The 22,105-nt window shown below is 47.4% G+C and overlaps 1 protein-coding gene across 2 annotated transcripts in view; it reads right to left on the bottom strand.

The window, feature by feature from the left end:
- PAX7 (paired box 7) overlaps positions 1–22,105 on the bottom strand; it is a 106,598-nt gene that overhangs the window by 52,365 nt on the left and 32,128 nt on the right. For both annotated transcript variants that reach the window (XM_069874456.1, XM_069874457.1), the window contains exon 5: positions 1,421–1,620. In XM_069874456.1, the coding sequence (XP_069730557.1) occupies positions 1,421–1,620 (200 nt within the window). The remainder of the gene's footprint in view (positions 1–1,420; positions 1,621–22,105) is intronic.

Genomic DNA, 22,105 nt, shown 5'->3' with positions numbered 1-22,105 from the left:
CTACAAATATAGGGGAATCCATACTTTCCAACTTTTGGTACCTTAGTCGCTTAAATTAACCACTTTCCCAAGTTCCATCCATGCATGAACCTACACAGCTAGCAAATTAACACGGTACTGTTGAAGACTTGGCACTGTCTTTTGGCTATCATCAAAACTAGAATCAGTTGGAAATTAGCTACTGTCCTTTCCGTGGTCTCCACAGCCAGATCTTGAGGGATGACGGGCTCGGGAGAATCCAGCGCCTCCCAAGAGAAAGCTTGGAGGGAGGTGAGAGGGCATCTGCCGCTGTGACTGGCCTAGTACTTCTTGGGGAAAGCAGACTAACGGGAAAAGTCAGTAATGAGCGCACGTCCCAGGTGTGGGGGAACGTCCAGTCCCTGACAGCTGGGGGAAACCAGCAAAAACTTGGGGGTTTTGGCTTCTGGGTGAGCACATCAAGCTCATTATCCTGAGAACCGCAGAACAAAACCAGCTTGTTTTGTTTCGGAGGAGCCAATTAATTGACTGGCTTCCCTCGTCACCGGCTCGGAGTGCTCTTTCCCTCCTGCCCGCAATTCAAGACTCGGCTGTGCGGACAGAGACACCGGCGCTCAGCCTGAAACCTAATCACGCTGGCCACACAGAGGACGGACTGCTGGGGTCTCCATTTCACTTCTCTAACCCAGCACAATCCCCAGTCCCTCCCCCTCTCCTTCCCCTTCCCCAAGAGACTCTATTATACCCCCGATCTGTTCACACTCCTTATCCCTCTGCGTGTTTGCACACACTGCTGACCCAGCCTTTATCTGGAAGACATAAGGGTCTCTGTGTGGAGTTCCCACAAGGGCTATTAATCGTGTAGATGTCAGAGTCCCCTGGCTCCAAGCCCTCCCTTCCTGCTCCTCCCCTCTTCTTCCCTCCCCCCCCCCTTTTTGTGCTCTCTGGAGATGGAAGGGCAAGAAAAGTTTTATGAAAATTCACACACGGAACTTGCACGCTTTGCAAAATATGATCTGCTCCCCTGGGGGAGGCTGGTGAATGGTGCGATTTCTCCTAAAACACCAAATACAAACACACACGCACACACGGCTTCCTCCTAGGCAAATGGAGGAATTTCCTCCAACTGAAAGCAGAGAGCTCGAGACCTTGCCAAGTTAAGGAAAGTTTGGCTCCTGGTCCCAACCGGTGTGGAAACCCTCCAGCTGGTATCCCCGTAATGGGCCAAATCCAAGTGGCGTATCTGCAAATCATGAGAACGTGGGAATCTGCAGAACTGGATTTAAGCCACAGATCCTTGGGGATGCGGCTCCAGAGGAGAAGTGCATCCACGTTATCACCTTTCAGCACCCTCACCTCCAGCACTGCCACCTCCTTCCCCGCGTCCAATGAGAAGCTGTGCCGCCAGGCTGACACGCCGCGCGCCGGCTTGGGTCTTTACCTGGACTCTGGCCTCGGTGAGCTTGGTTCTCTGAGCCAGCTCCTCTCGCGTGTAGATGTCTGGGTAGTGGGTTCTCTCAAAGGCCTTCTCCAGCTCCTCCAGCTGCTCAGCGGTGAAAGTGGTTCGACTGCGGCGCTGCTTGCGCTTCAAAGGCAGGTCTGGTTCGGATTCGACATCCGAGCCTTCGTCCAGCCTGTTACCTGGGGTGGGAAAGGAGTGGGAGATGAGGCTTGTGTGGTTAAAAGCCATAGGGATAAAGGCTGTTGGATAGAGGCAGCCCAGCAAGGGGATCTCAGTTCTGCTGTGACTGTGTCCAACAAAACAAATCATAGAATCACCAGGTTGGAAGAGACCCACCGGATCATTGAGTCCAACCATTCCTATCAAACACTAAACCATGCCCCTTAGCACCTCATCCACACGTGCCTTAAACCCCTCCAGGGAAGGTGAATCAACCACCTCCCTGGGCAGCCTGTTCCAGTGCCCAATGACCCTTTCTGTGAAGAATTTTTTCCTAATGTCCAGCCTAAACCTCCCCTGGCGGAGCTTGAGGCCATTCCCTCTCATCCTGTCCCCTGTCACTTGGGAGAAGAGCCCAGCTCCCTCCTCTCTACAACCTCCTTTCAGGTAGTTGGAGAGAGCAATGAGGTCTCCCCTCAGCCTCCTCTTCTCCAGGCTAAACAATCCCAGCTCTCTCAGACGCTCCTCATAAGACCTTGAATCATGGAATGGTTGGAAGGGACCTCAAAGCCCATCCAGTTCCAGCCTCCTGCCATGGACACCTTCCACTGGATGAGGCTGCTCGAAGCCTCACCCAACCTGGCCTCGAACACCTCCAGAGGGGGAACATCCATGAATCCTCCAGACAACCTGTCAATTTACAATATATCTACCAGTTTTATGATGTTTCTGTGGTCTCCTGTTCCTATTTTTCCCCACATTGTGAAAAGAAAATCAGAACTGTCTGCAGGAAAAGGATGGTTCAAAGTCCTCTATTCAAGTTAAACAGGTTTTCTACATTGAAAAGACATAGAATCTGAAATGGATGCATAAAAAATTTCATACATGATGCTGTGACTTGTGCAGCTTTGTTTCCTTTTGTGTTTTGTAAAATACCAGTGTTTGATTTTTTTTATATCTAATAATTAATAAATATTAGGAATTTTTACAGCTGGTAAAAGCCTTTCCAACTCTGCTTCACCTCTGGGTTGGGCGGCCCCCAGGATACAGTTGCTCTTCTGTTAACTTCCCATGTTTCAACAGGAGTTTCACACAAGACCAGATTCCTACAGCATAAAATGCCATTGAAGTACTTTATCAACGTCTACTTGGTCACCTACCTCCTCCACCTTCACTTGCCCTGGACCTCTGTCTTTCCCTTCTCCCTGCTTTGAGCCTGGGACCACATCTCTTGAATCCTCATGCCCTTATCAAACACAAAGAAATATAGCGGGAATAAATAAGCCTGGTTTCACTCTTTTTTTAATGTCTGAAGGTGCTACACTGATATTCACCAAGCCTACACCCAGGTTTTTAGAGGGGATGCACCGAGAAGTATTAGCTGTGACCCCAGTGTTTTCCAGAGCCCTCTTGCAGAGCAAAGCTTGGGTTTCAGAGATGTGTGATGTGCAGCTTATTGATTCTCTGGAGTGCAGATGTTGATGTATGAAGGATCTCACCTTGGGTCAAGCTTTACGTCTGCCTTAGGGACAGTGGGAAATGTGCCACTGCTTCATGGCAGCAGAGAAGGAAGAATACGGTACATGAAACCTTTCAGCTAGGTGAGAGCTCTGGCCTCTATCACCTTTCTCTTCTCTCTCATGAGGGCTGGAACTCCTCTGCTATGAGGACAGGCTGAGAGAGTTGAGGCTGTTCAGCCTGGAGAGGAGAAGGCTACAGGGAGACCTTAGAGCAGCTTCCAGTGTTGAAAGGGGCTCCAGGAAAGCTGGGGAGGGACTTTTTACAAGGGCATGGGGTATAAGGCCTAGGGGGGATGGTTTTAATTTCAGAGTGGGAAGATTTAGATTAGAGTTGGGAAGAAATTCTTCACAATGGGGGTGGGGAGGCCCTGGCCCAGGCTGCCCAGAGCAGGGGTGGCTGCCCCATCCCTGGAGGGGTTCAAGGCCAGGTTGGATGGGGCTTGGAGCCCCTGATCCAGTGGGAGGTGTCCCTGCCCATGGCAGAGGAATGGAACTGCATGGGCTTGGAGGTCCCTTCTGACCCAAACTGTTCGATGGTTCCCTGATTCTATGAAAATAGGAGATTTATTAAATGTGCACCGTTTTTTCCCTACCAAGCCTGACTGCTCTTTCAGTCTGAGCACCAGGTTCTGCTTAAACACTGTGCTCATAGAGAAATGATTTGTCTTTTGGCTAAATCTTTGCAAATTTAGGATTAGAAGCAGGACTTACATACACTCATCTTGACTATAAAGTTCCCTAAAGCTCTCAACACTGTTTTCCAGTCCTGTCTTGTTGTTCAGCTCCTACAGTATCATCATCCAAAAATCTGCCTCTTTCTTTTTCAAGCTGGGAACGGCAGCTGTGCCTTCCCAACAGCTGCTTGAGAGTGACTGCAGGTTAAGGAGTATGAGGCCAATATCCCATCGGAGCTCACTTGTTTATACTGAGATCACCACAAAACACCATCACGTCCAGCTTGCTGCAACACAAAAATGCTTTTAAGTCTTGGGGCTTCACAGGGAGGATGTGGTGTTGGAACTCAGGGGGTCACAGCAACTCTGCTGCAGGAGTGGATGCCTTGGTTCGGGGGCAAACACATCAGTTTAAGAGGTTTTCCTTTCTTCTAGCTCTGGCTTAGCAACACACAGGGTCTTTACAGACATCCATCTTTTTAGATCGAGAACATTTTATTTCTCACTGAAGTCTGGGAGAAATTCACCCTTGACTTCAGAGGAGCAGCATCTCCCGTGTGTTTTAAAGGCAATTTTACTGTAAATAGCAGAAATTTGTTATTAAACCAGCTTTTTGGTTCTGTCCATTCTCAGAGAAGATTTACAGTCTCCAGTGATGCAAAAGGATCATCTGCACTTGAAAATAACAGCCCTCCACATCTGTGTCACAGATGATTCAGGGCAGGTAGAAGCACATCTGGACTTTGGAGTACCATGCAGTGCAAAAGCACATCTGGAAACCATTAGCATACAGTAAATTTCTTTAAGTTAATCACTTCAGCCACTGACTACTATCTATTTAATTATTTAGTATCCTTCCTGGAAATACTTGGTATGACACAAAGTAAGACTGGATTTGTATTGTGGTGTGGGCTGTGAGAGGGCCAGTGTGAGGAATGGGAAGGAAAATACACCAAGTGAAGTGTGTCTTTGCTCGGCAGCTGAGCACATTTCTTTATGGATAATACACTTCTCCATACTGTTAATATACACATTGAGTAGCAACTCCCAGTCCATGAGTTCTTTAGCACAGGAATTGTCATCTGCAGTGTGTTCCACAGCGGGTACAACAAAGCCCCAGCCTGCCTGGCAAATACTATGATGACAACAACGTCAAAATTACTTTAAGATCATTGAATAATTTGGGTTGGAAGGGACCTTAAAGATCATCCAGTCCCACCCCTCCCATGGGCAGGGTCACCTCCCACTACATCAGGAGGCTCCAGCCTGGTCTTGAACACGTCCAGCGATGGGGCAACTCTCCCAGCCTGTCCTCATAGCAGAGGGGCTCCAGCCCTTAGAACATCTTTGTGGCACCTTCTGGAACCATCCCAGCAGTTCCATCTCCTTCTTATGCTGGGGATTCCAGAACTCAACAGAATAGTCCAGGTGGGGGTCTCATGAAAGTAGAGTAGAGGGGGCAGAATCCCCTCCCCTGCCCTGCTGGCCACACTTCTTTTGATGCAGTCCAGGACATAGTTGGCTTTCTGGGCTGCAAGCACATGTTGCTGGCTCATGCCAAGCTTCTCATCAATCAGCACCCCCGAGATCTAACTGTTCTTTCAGCCACTTAATAATAATTCTGTAGCATCTACCTACAGCTCATCCACTAGAGTGGCCCAGGTGCTTACATAGTCCACAACAAACCTAGGATCCAGTATCATCTCAAATAAGGAAGGAAAATCTATAAAAGTCTCTGTAACTTTTCACTCCCATGCTTTGCTTTGCTCACTTTTATTACTGTGAAAGTCTGGAAGGGAAACCAGCCAAACTTTCTTCAATAGCTTTAGGCTTCTCATTAAGGACCCCTCATTTGGCCACAAAGTTTTGGGAGAGGGCAACTGATTGTCACGATTTACATCTGTCCTGCTCACAGCAACACCAGCAACTGTGCTGGCCATCACGCTGGCCACAGGGTTAAAAGGGTGCAGCACCAAACCTCACCCCATGGAACTGATGTAACCCTTTCTGTCCGCAAGGCTCCAAACAGCTCCTGACTGGCATTATCTCCTTTTCACAGCTGCAGCAGGGGTGGTGGAAGTCACCCACCTACGGTCGCCCTGTGAGTCAGAAGCAAAGCTGGGAAAAGAAGTCACAGCTCCTTGTGCCAAGTGCAAGGCTCCAACAACCCAACTACAAAGATGAAACCAAGAGAGCAAGAAAAATCCCAGGGCCTGTCTGGAACCAGCTGGTCTTCGCAGGATGCAGCTGCTGCTGTCAGACACGGATCTGTTAAATAACATTGAAAATCTTGCAGCTGAGACAGATTGCAGCAGCAGCCTGTTATCTCCTGCAGCCCAAGTTATCCGGGCAGAGACTCCCTCACCTGCCTTAGTGCAGCTTGAGGATCTAACCGGTCTTTTCCACTCCTAAAGAGCTGAAGCCGGAACAAAGATTGCCATCACCTTTGTAAAGTTTGTGTGCAGTGAGAAGCTTTATGAAGCTGCAGGAGTAACTTAAGGAGACACCAGGGGGCTTCATCCAAAACGAATGCCCCGCATCCCTGTGTGAAAAATGGATGTGCAGCACTGCCAGCAGTGTGAGCAGGGGGAGAAGCCCAGTTTGCAGCCTGCAGCACAACTAGGCTGTTGCTGTAGAAGTAATTGTTAGCGTGTGCTGACAGCATTTTACACTTACTCAGCATGGGCAGCAATGAATACAAGGGTGGAGAAATATCTAGCAGCACCTTCTTGTGTGGCTCACCACTCACTAGTTGTGATGAAGGATGGGAAACAGTTAGCTGTCCGATACGCAGCTCCCCTGGGATATCCTACTGGCTAAAGACTGATGGGAACGAACAGAAAGGAGAGGTAAAAAGAGGGAAAAATCTCATGGGAGGACAAGTCTGAGAAAAGGAAAAAATGAGAGAAAAGTGTGTGTATTGCAGGATACACACACTGATCCCTCTATGTTTTATTTGTTAAGAGCGATTCCATCTTTACTATTTAGCATAACCACTCCATAGCTCAGAAGGGAAAAAACCCAAACTGCTCAAATCTGTTTGCTTTGCAGTGCTCTTAGAAATAAAGAGACACAGACTTCCTTTTAGGAATGAAAGCAAGATTGCTGGTGTGACAATCTGTAAGCTCTTCCCTCTTCTCAGAGGGAGCTGTTTAAACATACAGGGCCAGAAGTACAGCGTAGCTCATGTGAGGCAGGACAGGTGAAAATGTGAAGGGACTTGCTGAAGGTTCACATGAACTTATGTCAAGTTCCACATCTTCAGAGAGGATGAGCTGGGGAAAACTGAATAAACCAAAATGGTTCTTTCTCCCTGCGGAAATGAGTGCAGCTAGAGCCCATGTTCAGGTGTGTGCACAGGGTGGCACAGAAAAGGCAACAAATATAAGCCCAGGCTTGTCCTGGGACCCATTCTAGCATGAGGAAATGAGTAAATTATGGCCCACAAACTCACATTCCTGAATAATGCTGCCGATTCAGGTTGGGGTACAATTAGCAAAAGCTGGGCAGAGCTCTTTGGAGAGGTTTGAAAGGAACAGAAGAGGACTGGAGCTTGAGTAAAGAAACAAGAAAACCCCTCTGTAATTATGGACTGGATGTGTCCTCCCTCTCCGTTCCCTTCACTCCTCTATTTTCCTTCCTCCCACTCTGCCTTTCTTCTCTCCACCTCCATTCACTGCTTCTGGGTGCCTCTTAGCCCTGGAGTTAAATTAATCAACAGGATTAGCGGAATCGGCCACAACAAGACCCTCCAGGCTCAGACTGAGCCCTTGATGCTCTACAAGGACCTGCTGCCTTGTCTTGAAGCACCTTGGTGCTGTCTGGAAGGATTGGCAGACAGGACCAGACATGAAAACGCATTCATTAAAGTGGGATCGGATTTTGTTAGAGGGTAAAGGGGAGCTGCGCATTCTCTTCTTCAGTATTTCTCATCTCATTTCCTCTCTCTCTTTTTTGCTTCCAGCTGCACCATCCTAAAAATTAAATGTGTGTCGGAGGGGAGAGACGAAAAGGGGGAAGGGAATGGTTTTGTGAATGGCTTAGCTAGAACTGCCTTTTGTGCTGCAACTGGCTTTTAGCAAATTCACCCAGACGCTACTGGAGCGCTGATGACATGAAACCAGATCTGGAGGTGACTGGCTGGGAAGCTAATGCAGCCATAGGGGAACTTGGATTAAACAGCATGAGAGAAGTAAGAAAAATATCACTTTGTAGGAACCAGCAAGATCTGATCACCTCCACATTACAGTCCCACAGAGTTCCTTCTTGCTCACAACACTCTCCATCCACCAAAGCCATCGTGCTTGGTGGCCCCAAGCTACCCCTGCATAAACCTATGTATGCATATTTTTCCAGTCCCGTATGTAACTGAACTTCAGGTACATAAAATAAGTTCAGGGTATTTTGTGCTGGAGGACAATTAGAGAGTCTCTCAATGACCTTGCAAAGGGCAGGCTTCACCTGCCATGAGATGCCCTTGCTTCCTTAATAAATGGAGTCATGTTGCCATGAGACTCTGAGGAGTCACCCATTTCCTAAGTGGAAATAACCTCCCAGTTGTGGGCACCTTGTCATGAGGGTCTGAAATAATAACATATTACAGCCAGGATCCTTGCTACGGCCCTCAGCTATAACACGTCTGTAGAGCAGGAAGGATGGGACCGCACAACTCGTGCTTTCTGCTCTCCCAAAAGGTCCTGGGAGGAAGAAGGATCACCAAGAGGCAGCTGTTTATTCACAGACCATACCCATCCCCTGTGCTGGACTCTGCAGTCAACGCCTTCAGAAGCAAGAGCTGGAACTCTCCCTGACTTCTTAGCATCTGCCTTTCCCTCTGGCAGAAAGCAAACAAAACCAATCAAAATGCAAACAAGACTACGAGAAGCCTGAGAGAAGGGTGACACAGTGGCAGCGGTGCAAGCACGGAATTGTGTTGTCCTGATTTTTCTCTCCAAGATGAAAACCAAAACACCCTATTCTCTCTCATCGTGGAGAATTAGGAAGTCCTGAGTTGACAAGGAGAGAGAGGCACTTACATGTGTATGGAATAACCCCTGCTCACCTCCAAACCTATTGAACAGCAGGTAGAATTTCAAAGGGGTCTAAGGTGTTTCAAATTCATCTCTTGCCCCCCTTCCCCTCTCCAAGCACATTCCCTGACACAAAAAGCAATAATCGACCCAGCACATATAATAAAGTGTGCGTTTCCCCCTCCCTCCCCTTTCCAACCTGTAAACTCCCCATTCTCCAGCATTCGCTCGTGCCTGCGTGGCTGTATTACAGTTTAACATAGTTTAGAAGGCTGTGGTGTGGAGCAGCGGTAGAAAACGAATCACATAATAGTTGATATGCGTTTTAATCAAGTAATTCGGGCCAAGCAGAATGATAGTGCCTGTTGGTGGGGTGCCCTTGAATACCAAACAGACCGGGTAGCAGGCCTAGGAAAATGAAAAAGTCATTTACAGCTCAGCTGGGGACTGCAGTGTTCAGCAAAGCATTGGTGCGGGGGCCTGAGGAGATAAAGGGTTGGGTACGTTTCTTTTTTGTTTTATTCAGGTATTGAACTGGCCAGCTGTAACCAAACCGCAGACTGAGGTAATGTCCATTATGGGCTTTATAACCTGGAAATAATACTCACAGTGGAGCTGATGCTCTTGAACAGGGAGGCAGAGACAGTGCATGTCTGTCTGTCTCTCTGTCTCTCTGTCTGGGAGGAATACAGAAAGGGGGGAGGTCAAGGAGAGAGGTGTTTCACAGCTGGATAATTCCTTCATCATGTCAAGATCTTTACTGAATGAGCAAGATCATGTGTGGAAGGAGGAACTGGAGGAAGGAAGGAGGAAGGAAAGATGGAGGTTTAATGGGTGAAAAGGGAGGATATGCAAAAGTTGTCATAAGTGTGCACACCTCCCCATGCATGGGTGATGGGACCTGGTCAGCCGGATGACCACAGTGAGAACCACACGACCTGTTCTGGCTTGGAGTGCAGTATCCAGTGGTTCCTCCATATCTGAATCCTGCAGGTTCACCCAAGAGGAGCCCCCCATTCACATGCTGGGCTTGGAGACTCAAAGGCGGTGCAGTGTGTTAAGTTTCACCTGATTCTGGCTGTCCTGCTGCCCTGAGCACCCATCCCAGGCTTACCTTCCTCCCAGCTCTGATACAATTTGCTCCTAACCAATGGATTAGTTTGGGAATTTTAAGAAAATTCTTACATAGGAACATCTCACCTTGTACTTGGCCATGAAATACGTGTATGCCTCAAAACAAGAAAATATAAAATTCTCTTTGGTTCAAGTGCCAGTTTGGGATGCACAGAGGTCCAAAATTCATCTGTTTTCCATAAAATCCCTTCATCTCCTTGAACCTTCACTTTCTTGGCTCAGCTCTAACTGGGTGCAGAGGCACAGCTAAAAGTGGAGCACTACAAGATTTTGGAAAGAAAAAGCTAGGCAGACCCGTTTTCTTTGGAACAATCATCCACCACCAAAAGCCTCTTGCCAATATGAGGACTTGCATTGAGCAAAGACAGCCAACAGCTCTCTGCACTCCTCTCTCTAGGGCTCACATCCATCCCAGGTAACTCTGTTCAGATTGGGAATGTACCTCTGCTGGAAGTGAAACGAGATGAGGGCTTTTCCAAGCCCACAAGCAAGACGGATTTGCATCCCTGACTGGATCATAGAATCATAGAATGGTTTGAGTTGGAAGGGGTGTTAAAGACCATCTAGTTCCAAACCCCCTGCCATGGGCAGGGACACCTCCCACTAGCTCAGGCCGCTCCAGGAATCATCCAACCTGGCCTCAAAGACTTCCAGGGATGGGGCAGCCACAGCTTCCCTGGGCAACCTGTTCCAGCACCTCACCGCTGTCACTGTGAAGAAATTCCTCCTAATGCCCAGTCTGTATCCTCCCCTCTCCAATTTATAGCCATTCCCCCTAGTCCTATCACTCCATGCCTTTATAAAAAGTTCCTTCCCAGCTTTCCTGGAGCCCCCTTCAGGTACTAGAAGGTCACTATGAGGTCTCCCCACAGCCTTCTCTCCTCCAGGCTGAACAACCCCAACCCTCTCAGCCTGTCCTCGGATGGGAGGTGCTCTTTCATAATCCAGGCCATGCGTATGGACTGAGTAAAGTCCTTTGCTGACGTACACCCGTGTGGTTCTGGTAAAAGCCAAGAAGCTGTACTCATTTATCTCACTGTAGGGATCTGGCCCCGGAGGCTCCATCTCCTCTGCATGTGAAACTAGTAAGAGACATCAAGGCCCCACCAAATCCTACCGCAAATCAGGGTCTGGCAGCATAGGTACCAGCTGCGGTGCCCCACGCAAAGCCACATGGTCACATAAAACACAACTTATTCTGTTCCTTGCAAGTAGTGAACAAAACCAAATCATCCAGAACATTTGGAGGAGGACAGGGAGGGAGGGAGGGTGAAAGACAGCCTACGTCTCCAACAGCCTTTGTTAATTCCCATCACTGGCCTGAACATAAACAGATGGAATATCCATCAACTCCAGTCCTCTTTTCTTTTCTTTCAACTTTTCTCTAGTTCTCGCCTCCCTGCCCCCTCCACCCCTAACACTCTTTCTTCTGGCTTTTGTTTGGCCTTTTAAAGAACCCCGAGGTAATGAGGCCTGCCCCAACTCCCCAGCACATCTGTGAAGTCCATAAAAGGCCCCTTTTTCACTTCAATATTCATAGCCGCGTGCTTGTGGCAGGCGCAGGATCCAGCGGAGGGCTGCCCGAGAGGGGCTGCAGTCGCTTGCTGGCTCCTCTATTTGAATTGAAACGGTGTCGTTCGAGAGGCATCAATAGTGCTCCCAAAATCGGGAAGCAAAGGAAGACCAGCTGGGATACAGGAAGAATAAAGAGGCAGGGAGAAGAAAAGGTCTGCTCGCTTTCTCTGGAGTTTTCCCTCTTTTGCTTTCTTCCCTTTTCAGCTTCATCTCTGCAGTTCCCTTAAAAGAATTTCTCGTAGACATAGGGAAGTCGATGGAGCGGCACAAATGCATCCAAGCTCAAGGGGCTGAGCTGCACGAGGGAACTGGGCATGGGTACCTGGGGTGCTGGAAGCCTGCTGGCATCAGGGATGGGAGATTCCATCCTCTGATAACCCCCTTGACCGATAACAAGGCAGCAGGCAAAGCCACAACAGATTACCTGGCCTGCAGCATCCAAAGCCAGGCCCTCTATCCAGGTGAGAAGGACTGGAGCGTGTATGGTACCTGGGGTTGAAAAAACAATCAGTGACTGACTAAAGGGGCAAATTCAAAGTACTGATTTTGCTTGATGCTCAGTTTCATTTGAGCACTGTTCCTGGAGAGGAGATTAGCTCTTGCCTGAGCAGCAGTATGGGATGGCACAGTCCCAAGTCAGCATACAGCCTCTCTCCCCAGTGCTCAGCTTGAGTCCCTGCCTCTCTTCCACTAAGTTCATGCCATGCCTTGAACAGGTTGAAGCTCCAGGTGGGGACCAAGGAGATGAAGGAAACCCCAGTGACACCCAGCTTGCTGTAACCTCACCATTTGTGCTCCAGCCGTGGCTGTTTTCACCCAGCAGCAAGCGTATGTAACATCACAGCCACTAGAGTAAAGGGGTGAACCTCCAGGAGCCCAATACACCAGTTTGCCTCCTCATTCCAAGCACAATACGATCTCTAACCACTTCCCACGTGTGTTACGACCACCCTCCAAGGGTGCCTGGAGGTACAAATACCGTACCAGAAAAGGCACTGTACTATTCAAACACCTTTGTGAAAATAACAGTTGGATCCACAGGAGAGAGACTCGGAACTGACCCCAGCCAGATGACAGGCATCTCTGGATAGCTTTGGTCTTACACTTCGGTTCTCCTCGTGAGCAGCGTGTGAGCTTCTATCCCAGACCCAATGCCCCATCCTTAATCTATTCCAGTACTCTTAGCAATTTTTCCAGAGCTGACTGAGCAGAAGCACCATAGCTCTGTCTTGGATGCTGGTGATACCTAAAGAAAAGACACCTTTCTCCACATCTGGGCTGGAGTCCACCTGGTGCAACGTGCTCATCAGCACGTCATATATGCTCAGACGTGCCATATCAGCTGTCTAGCATCCTAGCGAGGCACACAAATCCAGGTTTCACAGTTTCTCGTCTGTGACAACCTCTGCTCCCCTGGCTTTATCCCAGCGCAGCTCTGCTCGTGTACTTGAAGTTCTGCCACCCCTTCTGTTCCAGTCCTGGGCCCCACGCACTCTGCCAGCACATCTCAATCTTGGCCGATAGCTGCCCTGCTATTCTTACCCCACGGGCCCTGCACAGCTCTATCATTGCTTCTCCATCCCAATTTGCAACACTCTCTTTTATTTTCATCCTAAACCCCTATATAGCTCTGCCAACGGCCCTTAATCTTGTCCTGTAGTTCCTCTGCTGTTCCAGCCCTGGACCTCCCTGGCTGGATACATCAAGTCAAAGACCTTTCAATATAAGACTCTTTCAGGAAAGATAAACAAATTTAACCTCATAAACCTTTCCCAATCCTGAAAAACCAGCCCGTGAGAATGAGGCACCAGAGACCACTTAACCACACATGAGAAACACATTCCTCCTGCTGTTTGCAAGCCCTACTTCATTTATCTGAATGTCAGACTGACTGCCTGAAGCCAAGAGGTGTGCGAGAGTGGACACGAGCAACCACTTCACTTGCTTTACTTCGTCCTCTATGGTGTCTTTGAAAACAGAGGGATGCGTCCAAAATTGTCAAGGCAGTTGTCCTGGGAGAATGCCTGATTCTTTCCCTACCCTGTTCCCTTTCCCGTGTCCTTATGCTTTTTTATTTCCTTACACACAGACACAGTGTATTTGTGTGTACACACACACATCCTCTCTTGCTTCACCACTACTTCCACTTGCTCTCCTCCTCTCTCTGCTGCACTTTTGCCAGCCTCTCAGTCTTTCTCTCCATATTTACGCCCCTCCCCTGCCTGCGTTTCTCCCAACGCACACAAACACTCACAGCTTTACATTGATTTCAGCCTGCGGAGAAAACACTGATGTACGTGACTCTAAAGAGCTGTGGGTGAAAAGGACCCACAAGCAGAGTATGTGCCTCATCAAGCTGGCCAACAGCAACTCCGGCTGTGGCTGAAAATGTTTTGAGAAGCTGGACTGTGACATTCGCTTGCGATTGAACCCCTTGCCTTGTCTCTGCTGCTCTCTGCTAGCTGAGCTGGGAGAAGAAAGAGAAAAAAGAAAAGTATAGGGAGGAGAGAATGCAAGTGACAGAAAGAAGGATTGAATGAAGGAGTGAAAAGAAAGAAAGATATCCCTACACCGTTTGGTCCTTTATCAGCCCTGTCATCTGGTGCAGGGCCCTGTTCGCATTGTCTCACCTTGGACAAAACAAAAAGGCGTTTTTGTGCAGATTCCTTTAGAGCTGCCAGAGCCCGCACCTTAGGGGGTCGCTAACGGCTGAATGTGCAGCTGACAGCCCTGCGCAGCCCGATGTGATATCAATAAACTCCGACACGTCAACTCTTCAGCACAGCTCATGTGGAAGGTACGGCTTGAATATTAAAACCTCCAGTGGCCGGGAAATAAGCTCGTGGTGGAGAGGGGGGAGGAGGTGGCTCAGAGCAAGATGAGGTCGGCAAGTGAGGGGGGGCTGCACCAGCTCAGGCGAGGGGCAAGGCAGCCAGAAAAGAGACACCATTACAGATCCACTACCTGCTGGCTCAGTAATTGGTCAGTGTCTTTTGGCTTTTGTTTTTTGACCATCAGTGAGGACAAGAGTCACGCAGGCTTGTATGGCAGCTTCCACTGCAGGTTCTGGAATGGAGATTCTTCTTGAGAACCAAACTGGACCCGAGCCCTACAGCCTAACCAGAGCCTGTGCCCACCTGCGTGATACCCCGTCCTGCCTCCTGCTTGGCAGATATTTGCTTCAGGACAGGCAGAGGATATAAAATCATAGAATCATTAAGACCAGAAAAGACCTCAAGACTCATCCAGTCCAACCTCACTGCGCCTACTAAACCATGTCCCAAATGCACACGTGAGCTACTGTTTGTTATATCCTAGAGCAAAGATACCCCCTCTTCCCACCCTGCTGTTTCTGATATCCTAGAGCTCAAAGACATCCAGTCACCAAGCCTCAGCTGTGCTGCCAGCAGAACTTCCAGCCCAGAGAGACAAGCCAGGCCACAGAAAGTGCCTGTTTTCCTGATAGGACACTGAACCCCAGTAGCAATGGCTTTTGCCACTTCTGACACTATAACAAGGTGAGTTAACCCAGAAGAGTAGGCACAACATCAAAGCAGAAGTACTGGTGCTCTTTCATGCCTGATAACACTCACTTTCCTCACTTTCCATCACTAGGTTCCAGAGTGAGCTGAAATAAAAGAGGGAGCTCACTCCATGAAAACCGAACTGTGTTAAGCTCAGAGTCAAGCTGGGCTCTCTGAAGACAACACAGCTTCCATTTCCACTCAGAACATGTCTCTGAAGTTTTATTTTTGCAGTAAAGGTTAGAATATATTTTGCCCAAATGAAATGCTTGGAGTCTCAGATCCAATTCCTCTCAAGGAAAGGGGGGAAAGAGGGGGACACACACAATCCCACCCCTGGAGCTGACCTGTGCTGAGCACATCCTTAGCCCTGATAAAGGTAGAACACAACTGTTACACAAGGCTGGCATCAAGACTGAGGTTTCCAAGTCTCCAGCTCTATAGAACAGGTTTTTTTCAGGAGGCAGAGAACTATTTATGCATGAGATTGTGTGGGTTTTATCTGCCAAGTGTTTCTCAAGATACATGACCTCATCCTTCAGGTATTTCAAAATGTAACACGGGATCATTGAGGAGCTTGCGATGATCCCTTTCCCTCTTGGATTGTGATCCTATGAGGCAACTGTGCCCTGACAGACACACATGAGCTGAAACCTTCCACAACTACTTTGTTGTTTAGGCATTCCAGATGAGGAGCAAAGTCAAAAACCTTTGCCACCATCTCTAAACCAGAAGGATGTGTGTGGCAGAGCTCTGCTTTTACCAGATAGAGAGACTGTATGTGTGCAAAATAATGTGTTAGCCTGCCAGCTGCAGAGGGGATCCTGTATTTCTGCCACTAGGTCTGTTTTGGGGACAACTTTGTTGATCTTGAGTTTTCCAGTTTGATAGCTGAATCCCCCAAATGCAGGGAGGTGAAAGTGTTTTGGGGTAGCCTTAAATAATTTTTGTTTAGCTGTGATCTTTGGGGTTTTTTTTAAATAAAGAATCAGAAGACTTTAATCTAAGGTAATAGAAACATTCTGACTGACATGGAATTAAAAATCCCTTTGTTTTCAAGTTATTAGATTAAAATTTTTTCCATTAAGAAGTGGCTTTATTTCAAGATGAAGTTGGGATCTGAGAAGACATTGAAAAGTGGTTTTTTTATTCCCTTCCCACATGAGGCAAGTGCTGTGGGGTCTTTTCAGAGGCCTCTGGTCTTTGTTTAATTTAGTTTAGAACATGTGCCCTTTGCCAGTCACAGAAACCAAGAGAGCCAAGAGTCGTACTGTGCTGTTTAGAGACATGATATCCCTAACATCAAACCATTAGTTCTCCTGTGATCAAGGACATCGAGATGCTGGAGCATGTCCAGAGATGGGGAACAAAGCTGGTGAAGTTTAGAGCACAGGCCTTGTGAGGAGCAGCTGAGGGACCTGAGGTTGTTTGGTTTGGAGAAAAAGGCTGGGAGGAGACCTCATTGCTCTCTACAACTGCCTGTAAGGAGGTTGTAGTGAGGTGGGAGCTGGTCTCCCCTGTAAGGAGGTTGTAGTGAGGTGGGAGCTGGTCTCCTCTCCCTGGTAGCCAGTGACAGGACAAGGAGAAATGTCCTCAAGATGCACCAGGGGAAGTTTAACTTGGATATTAAGAGGAATTTCCTTACTGTAAGCATTGTCAAGCACAGGCAGAGGCTGCCCTGGAAGGTGGTTGAGACCCCATCCCTGGAGGAGTTTAAAAGACAAGTAGATGTCATGCTTGGGAATATGGTCTGGTGGTGGACTTAGCAGGGTTAGGTAGATGGCTGGACTCGATGATCCTAAAATTCTTTTCCAATCGAAACCATTCTGTGATTCTGTGTTTGACTGCTGTGCAAAAGGTGGAGGATGCGTGTGCTCGGCTCACTTGGACCTGCACCGACACTTGCAGGCTCTTGGGGCATGAGCTGATTTCTGACAGTCAGGCCATCAAGGTGGTGGGTGCGTGGAAAATACCTTGCAAGCTGCATTAACAGCAATTAACAAAAACAGATCCTGAGCAAAACCAGTAAATAAAATAGGGACTAGTGACTCTCACTCAGAAAACCCAGTCGGAAAACCAAAGAAAAAAACTTGAAAACCAGTTGGAAAACCAAAGAAAGCTACTTGAAAATCAAGCAGTGCAGTGTTACCAGAAGGAAATTCCCACCCTCAGCTTAAATGGACAGAGCAAGTGCACAAAGTGTCACAGGAAAAATATTTTTCCAGCTACTGATGAGCCCCCGCGAGAAACCCTCACCCTTCAAGGGGGCCGGTAATGTGGAAGTTAGTTCCACGCCATGTAGAGTTTTGAAAGCTGAGCACTGACCATGCAAAAGCCTAACCCCTTTCATCCACCCCTTCTTCCCAACCAGATTTTACAGACCAGAGAAAATTAGCTGGAATGTTTAATGAACCTTTTGATATTCATACTTCTTCAGCTGGTAAATAATTTCATTCTGCACGCTGAGGACATTCAGGGTGCAAGCATGGAGATTTGCCTCTTTAGGGTAAGTTGGCTTAGCTAAATTAAGAAATTACCTCCCCCTGAAACGTGAAACACTTGAAAAATGCAGTTGTCTGAATTGTCCAGATTCTCTGTGTTTCTGAGTGTGAAACAGTATTAACTATTATTTCCATTTCTGTGGTTCCTAAGCCCCACAGGCTTAGGGCATGGACTTGCACTGCATGGACAAACCATGGCAGGAGGACAAGACAAAGGAGATAGATGGCAGAAATTAATTTTTACAGGTCTGAGTTAGTAGCGGAAATAAAACTGGGATGCCCTGACTCACAGGTGGCTGCTGGGTCCACTGACTGATCCTTTTTAAATCATAATGCCAAAAAAAACTCATGGCTCGGTCTGATTCCTTGCATCTTGCCAGATGTGCTGTGTAACTCCTCTATCAACTCCCAAACTCCCGGTTAGGTGGAAATACACCTTTTTGCAAGACATCACTCTGCTGAATATCACCTGCAGCTCTAACACATTATTCCAGTAATTGATTAGCCTGCCCTTCTTACTTCAACACTTTTCCTCCATGCCTAAAGATTCCCATTTCATGCTTCAAATATCCCAAGAAGCTCTTGGGCTGGCCAAGCTTGCTGGGTAGTCCTGGAGCTGTTAGCAGCAGAAACAGGGCAGCCCCCTCTATGAACCAGCAAGCAGAGCCTTCAAATGCCATCTAGCATATCAAGCAGGTCAGCGGAGGTGCCCTTTGAAAACCAGGGGGTTTATTTGTTTTAATGGATGTTTTCTAAACAGACAAGCCAATACCAGGACAACTTTCTCCACGATGCAACATTAACTATGCAAGAGGACAGTCAGAAGGGTAAGCAACAAGCCTAGATGCGAAGCCTCCACAAAACAGAAGCTGAAGAGCTGGACCGTGGTCCCTGGGTATTCATTTTAACCTCCCATGCGCTGTGGTTTCAGGGAGAAACCCCACCGGGATATTCAAGCATGGGGCTCCAATTGGCAGCAGCGGGAGCCGAGCCCCGTTCTGGGAATGGCAGGGCTGCCCCGGGTCACGTAGCCACCGTTCCACTCCCCACTGCGAGGGGCCCCAGCGCTGGATATTTGCAACCGGCTTTAGCGTCACAGTGGGAGCTGGAGAGGACTTACCAGCCTTTTGTGATGGATACGCTTTTTGGTCCAATGCTGCCAGCGCTATCGCTATTAGAAATGCCACCAGAATACAGGATAGATTTTCCACTCCCTTCTCATCCATTATCTTATCTGTCTGTATTGTCCCCGGTTTGGTATTGGGCTCGGGGACAGCTGACATACACAGACACAACTCAAGAAGTTCCAGTGAGCCTTGAACCTCGTTGCATGGGCCACGACTGGGGCTTTTCAAGGCGCTCTTTGCACACTGTGTCTCTGCGATCTGCGTGAGATGCTGATATTTCTGGGAAAAAACATTTAAAGCGTGGCACATGCCCCGCACCTCCTTAGCGTTGGGTGGAGGCGCCCATCTCGGACCAGCAGAGACCGAGTGCTCCCTTTGTACCTACCAACAATCTTCCCCTTGCACTAATTGTTAAAGATTTTGCCTCATGCTTGGACTTCATGGGACCTTTGTCCTGGTAGGCACCGTACAGAGCCAAGAAAGCATGGTCCACAAGTGAATATCAGCAAAATCCAGCGTTTATACCTTTAATATCTGGGTCAGAAACATCTGCACTCAGTTTGAGTTTAATTCCTAACAACTGTCCATAACCAAGCATAGAAGACCTGTAGGAACAGCATCATTTTTCCTTTACTAGAAGCACAATTTAACATTCATATTATTTTATTCTCTTGCAGGATTTCACTTGGATCCATTTCATTCCCAGAGGAAAGAAGTTTCTCTTCCAAAACTGAAAATTTCCGTTAAAATCATGTTTGAACTTAAAGATGCATATTTTTTATATTAAAAAAGTAGCAGTATTTGAAAGAATATGAATTTTTAGGCACAGAAATAGTGATGTTTAGATGTAATATTTTCTTAGTCCATAGCAATGCTACATTAAGATAATTCCTTATAATTTGTAATGAATTTTCACAAAACCCATCTTACTTTCTTTACTATTCTACACACTTGGACTTCTAAGTTTTTGTTGATGGCACTCAAGATAGTTCCCAAACCTGCACAATGTCACCCTCTGCTGACGCATTCAAATAGGAGTTTTTATAACAAAAGAGGTAAACGGTCAATTTAATCCTATATGCTGCCCCGACAGCTCCCAATACTGGATACATCCCGACGGAGACACGGGCTACCCTGCAATTACCTCCTGCACCATTACTTCTGTTGAGTGAAGGGTAATCTTCCCAGTGCCGAGTAATTCACGTCTGACTTGAGGAAAGACCTGGACTGGGTTTTTTTCTTTAAAAATAGTGATTTGGTACATGAGATCAAACTGGGTCAGTGCCTAAAGGTTCAGCTGCTGTGTGGGGCGACTTGAGCCTGAAAACCTGGGCCAGGAAAAATCTCAAGGATAGCAGAGAAATCAACTTTTGAAAGACATTTACATAAATAAAGAGGGATGGGGGAAAAACCACAAACGCTTCATTACTTGCCAGTGAAATTCTGCAATGAAAACTCAGCCTCTAACTCCACTCAGACTTTATCTAAATAAGGGCATGAATAATTATTCTTCAGTAGAAATGCTTTTATATTCATGAGACCTGAGTCCCCTTGCCGATCTTCATCCCTCCTCAGCTCGCTGTGCAGAGGTGCTTACTTAATTGTTTTAACGGCTTGTGTTTAAAGAGCTCTGGTCTCTTAGCGCTTTCAGAGCCCTGCTCCATAAGCTTGAATTTGAGGTGGAAATTCTACTCCAATACTTTCATCTGATACTTACTGGGTCCAAACGGGCAGGTAAATTTAATCAGAGCAACACATATGACTTACTAGCAAGGGTACAGACCTAAATAAAGATGATGATTAAGCATGGTTAAGGCTAACAAACTGTATCCTAATAAAGTGTGGACCTTCTTCTATGCTTTCATATTCTGTGCACAATACCTAAAGATCTGGACAGGTAGGGAGAACAGAAACAGGACCGGGCTAAGGAACAAAAGGGGTAAATATAAATTAAAGGTATGTGAATGCAGTTGTGACTCTGAGGTTATTTGTGACTTCTAAGTGCCGTTGACAGAGGCATTTATAGCCCTCATCTTGTGTCCCACTATAGTGTTCAGCCACCAGGCTCTGTGCTGGTGCCTTGTAACAGAGACCTGGGATTTAACCTAATAAATGTTCTGGTGTTAGGAGTTGGAAAGCCCTTCCCTAAGGTAGCTGTCGCTTATCAGGTGTCCAGAGAATGTGGGCAGGGAGAGAGATACAGGGGACTATGTGCCTGATGGATTGACAAAGGGTGGGTGGGTTTGCTTCTTAACCTAAAAATTGTTGCTAGATGGAAAAGAGAGAAAGTGGAGATGACTGAAGGCAAGAAGTGTGCCTTCGTTAATATGCCAGTATCTTGCACTAAAACAGGAGGAGGGGACAAAGAGAAAAAAAGAAGTCTGGAAGTCCTTGGGGATGAGGTCATCTGTCATCACAGGCCAGTAGAGCTGTCATGAAATAAATAAATGGTCTGGATTGTCTGCATGGTGACAACAAGTCAGTGACATCGATCCCCATGTCCATCTGGATGAAAACTTGTCGTGGGCAGAGCCTCACTTGGTGAAAAGTGCCTCCTATGGCTCCTTCTGCCCATCATTGCTCTCCTCCTTTCCCCAAGTCAGAGATAATGAAGTTACAGAGCTCACTAAGAAGTCAAGGAGGTTTTTCCCCTAACCTTTCATCTTCCTCTGAATGAAACCCAACAACAACTCAGCTGATCTTCCTCTTCTATTTTTGTTGGAGAGACTCCTCCAGCCCCTCCCTCCCTATGGATCTGCTGCTAATAAGAGTCGTGTAAGTTTGTTGTACACCTGCCAAATCTTCAGATGGGACCAGGAGCCAGAGTGCATGGTGGTTGTTTTTCCTGGACAAGAGAGCCTGGGAGGGCAGGAGTGCGGCGGGACCTGAACGCTGTGGTTGGAAACCATGGCACCTACTGCCCTGCAGTCCACACTGTGCTGGGAGAGGGACCGGGAATAAATGTGATGGAGAAAAAGGATGGAAGAGCACATGAATATTAGAAGTCAGTAAGGAATGTCATTGGAGACTACAAAAAACCAAACCCAGTCTCTGCAATGTGCATTGGGGTGAGAAGCAGAGGCTGAACCTAATGTGGTATTTATGGTATATTAAGGGACGGGTGGACAAGGTGCTGAGGGACATGGTTTAGTATCAGAAAGGAATGGTTGGACTTGATGATGCGGTGGGTCTTTTCCAACCTGGTGATTCTATGATTCTGTATTTTACTGCACACTGGTGGCAGGGAGAGAGATACAGAAGACTACGTGCCTAGTGGGTTGAGAGAGGGTGGGTAAGTTTGCTTCTTAACCTAAAAATTGTCATTAGATGGAGAAGAGAGAAAGTGGAAATGGCTGAAGGCAAGAAGTGTGCTTTCATTAATATGCCAATACCTCGCACTAAAACAGGAGGAGGGGAAAA

The sequence above is a fragment of the Phaenicophaeus curvirostris genome, chromosome 22 (assembly GCF_032191515.1).
Source record: "Phaenicophaeus curvirostris isolate KB17595 chromosome 22, BPBGC_Pcur_1.0, whole genome shotgun sequence".
NCBI classification, from domain to species: Eukaryota; Metazoa; Chordata; class Aves; order Cuculiformes; family Cuculidae; genus Phaenicophaeus; species Phaenicophaeus curvirostris.
This window is presented reverse-complemented; position numbering and strand designations above follow the sequence as displayed.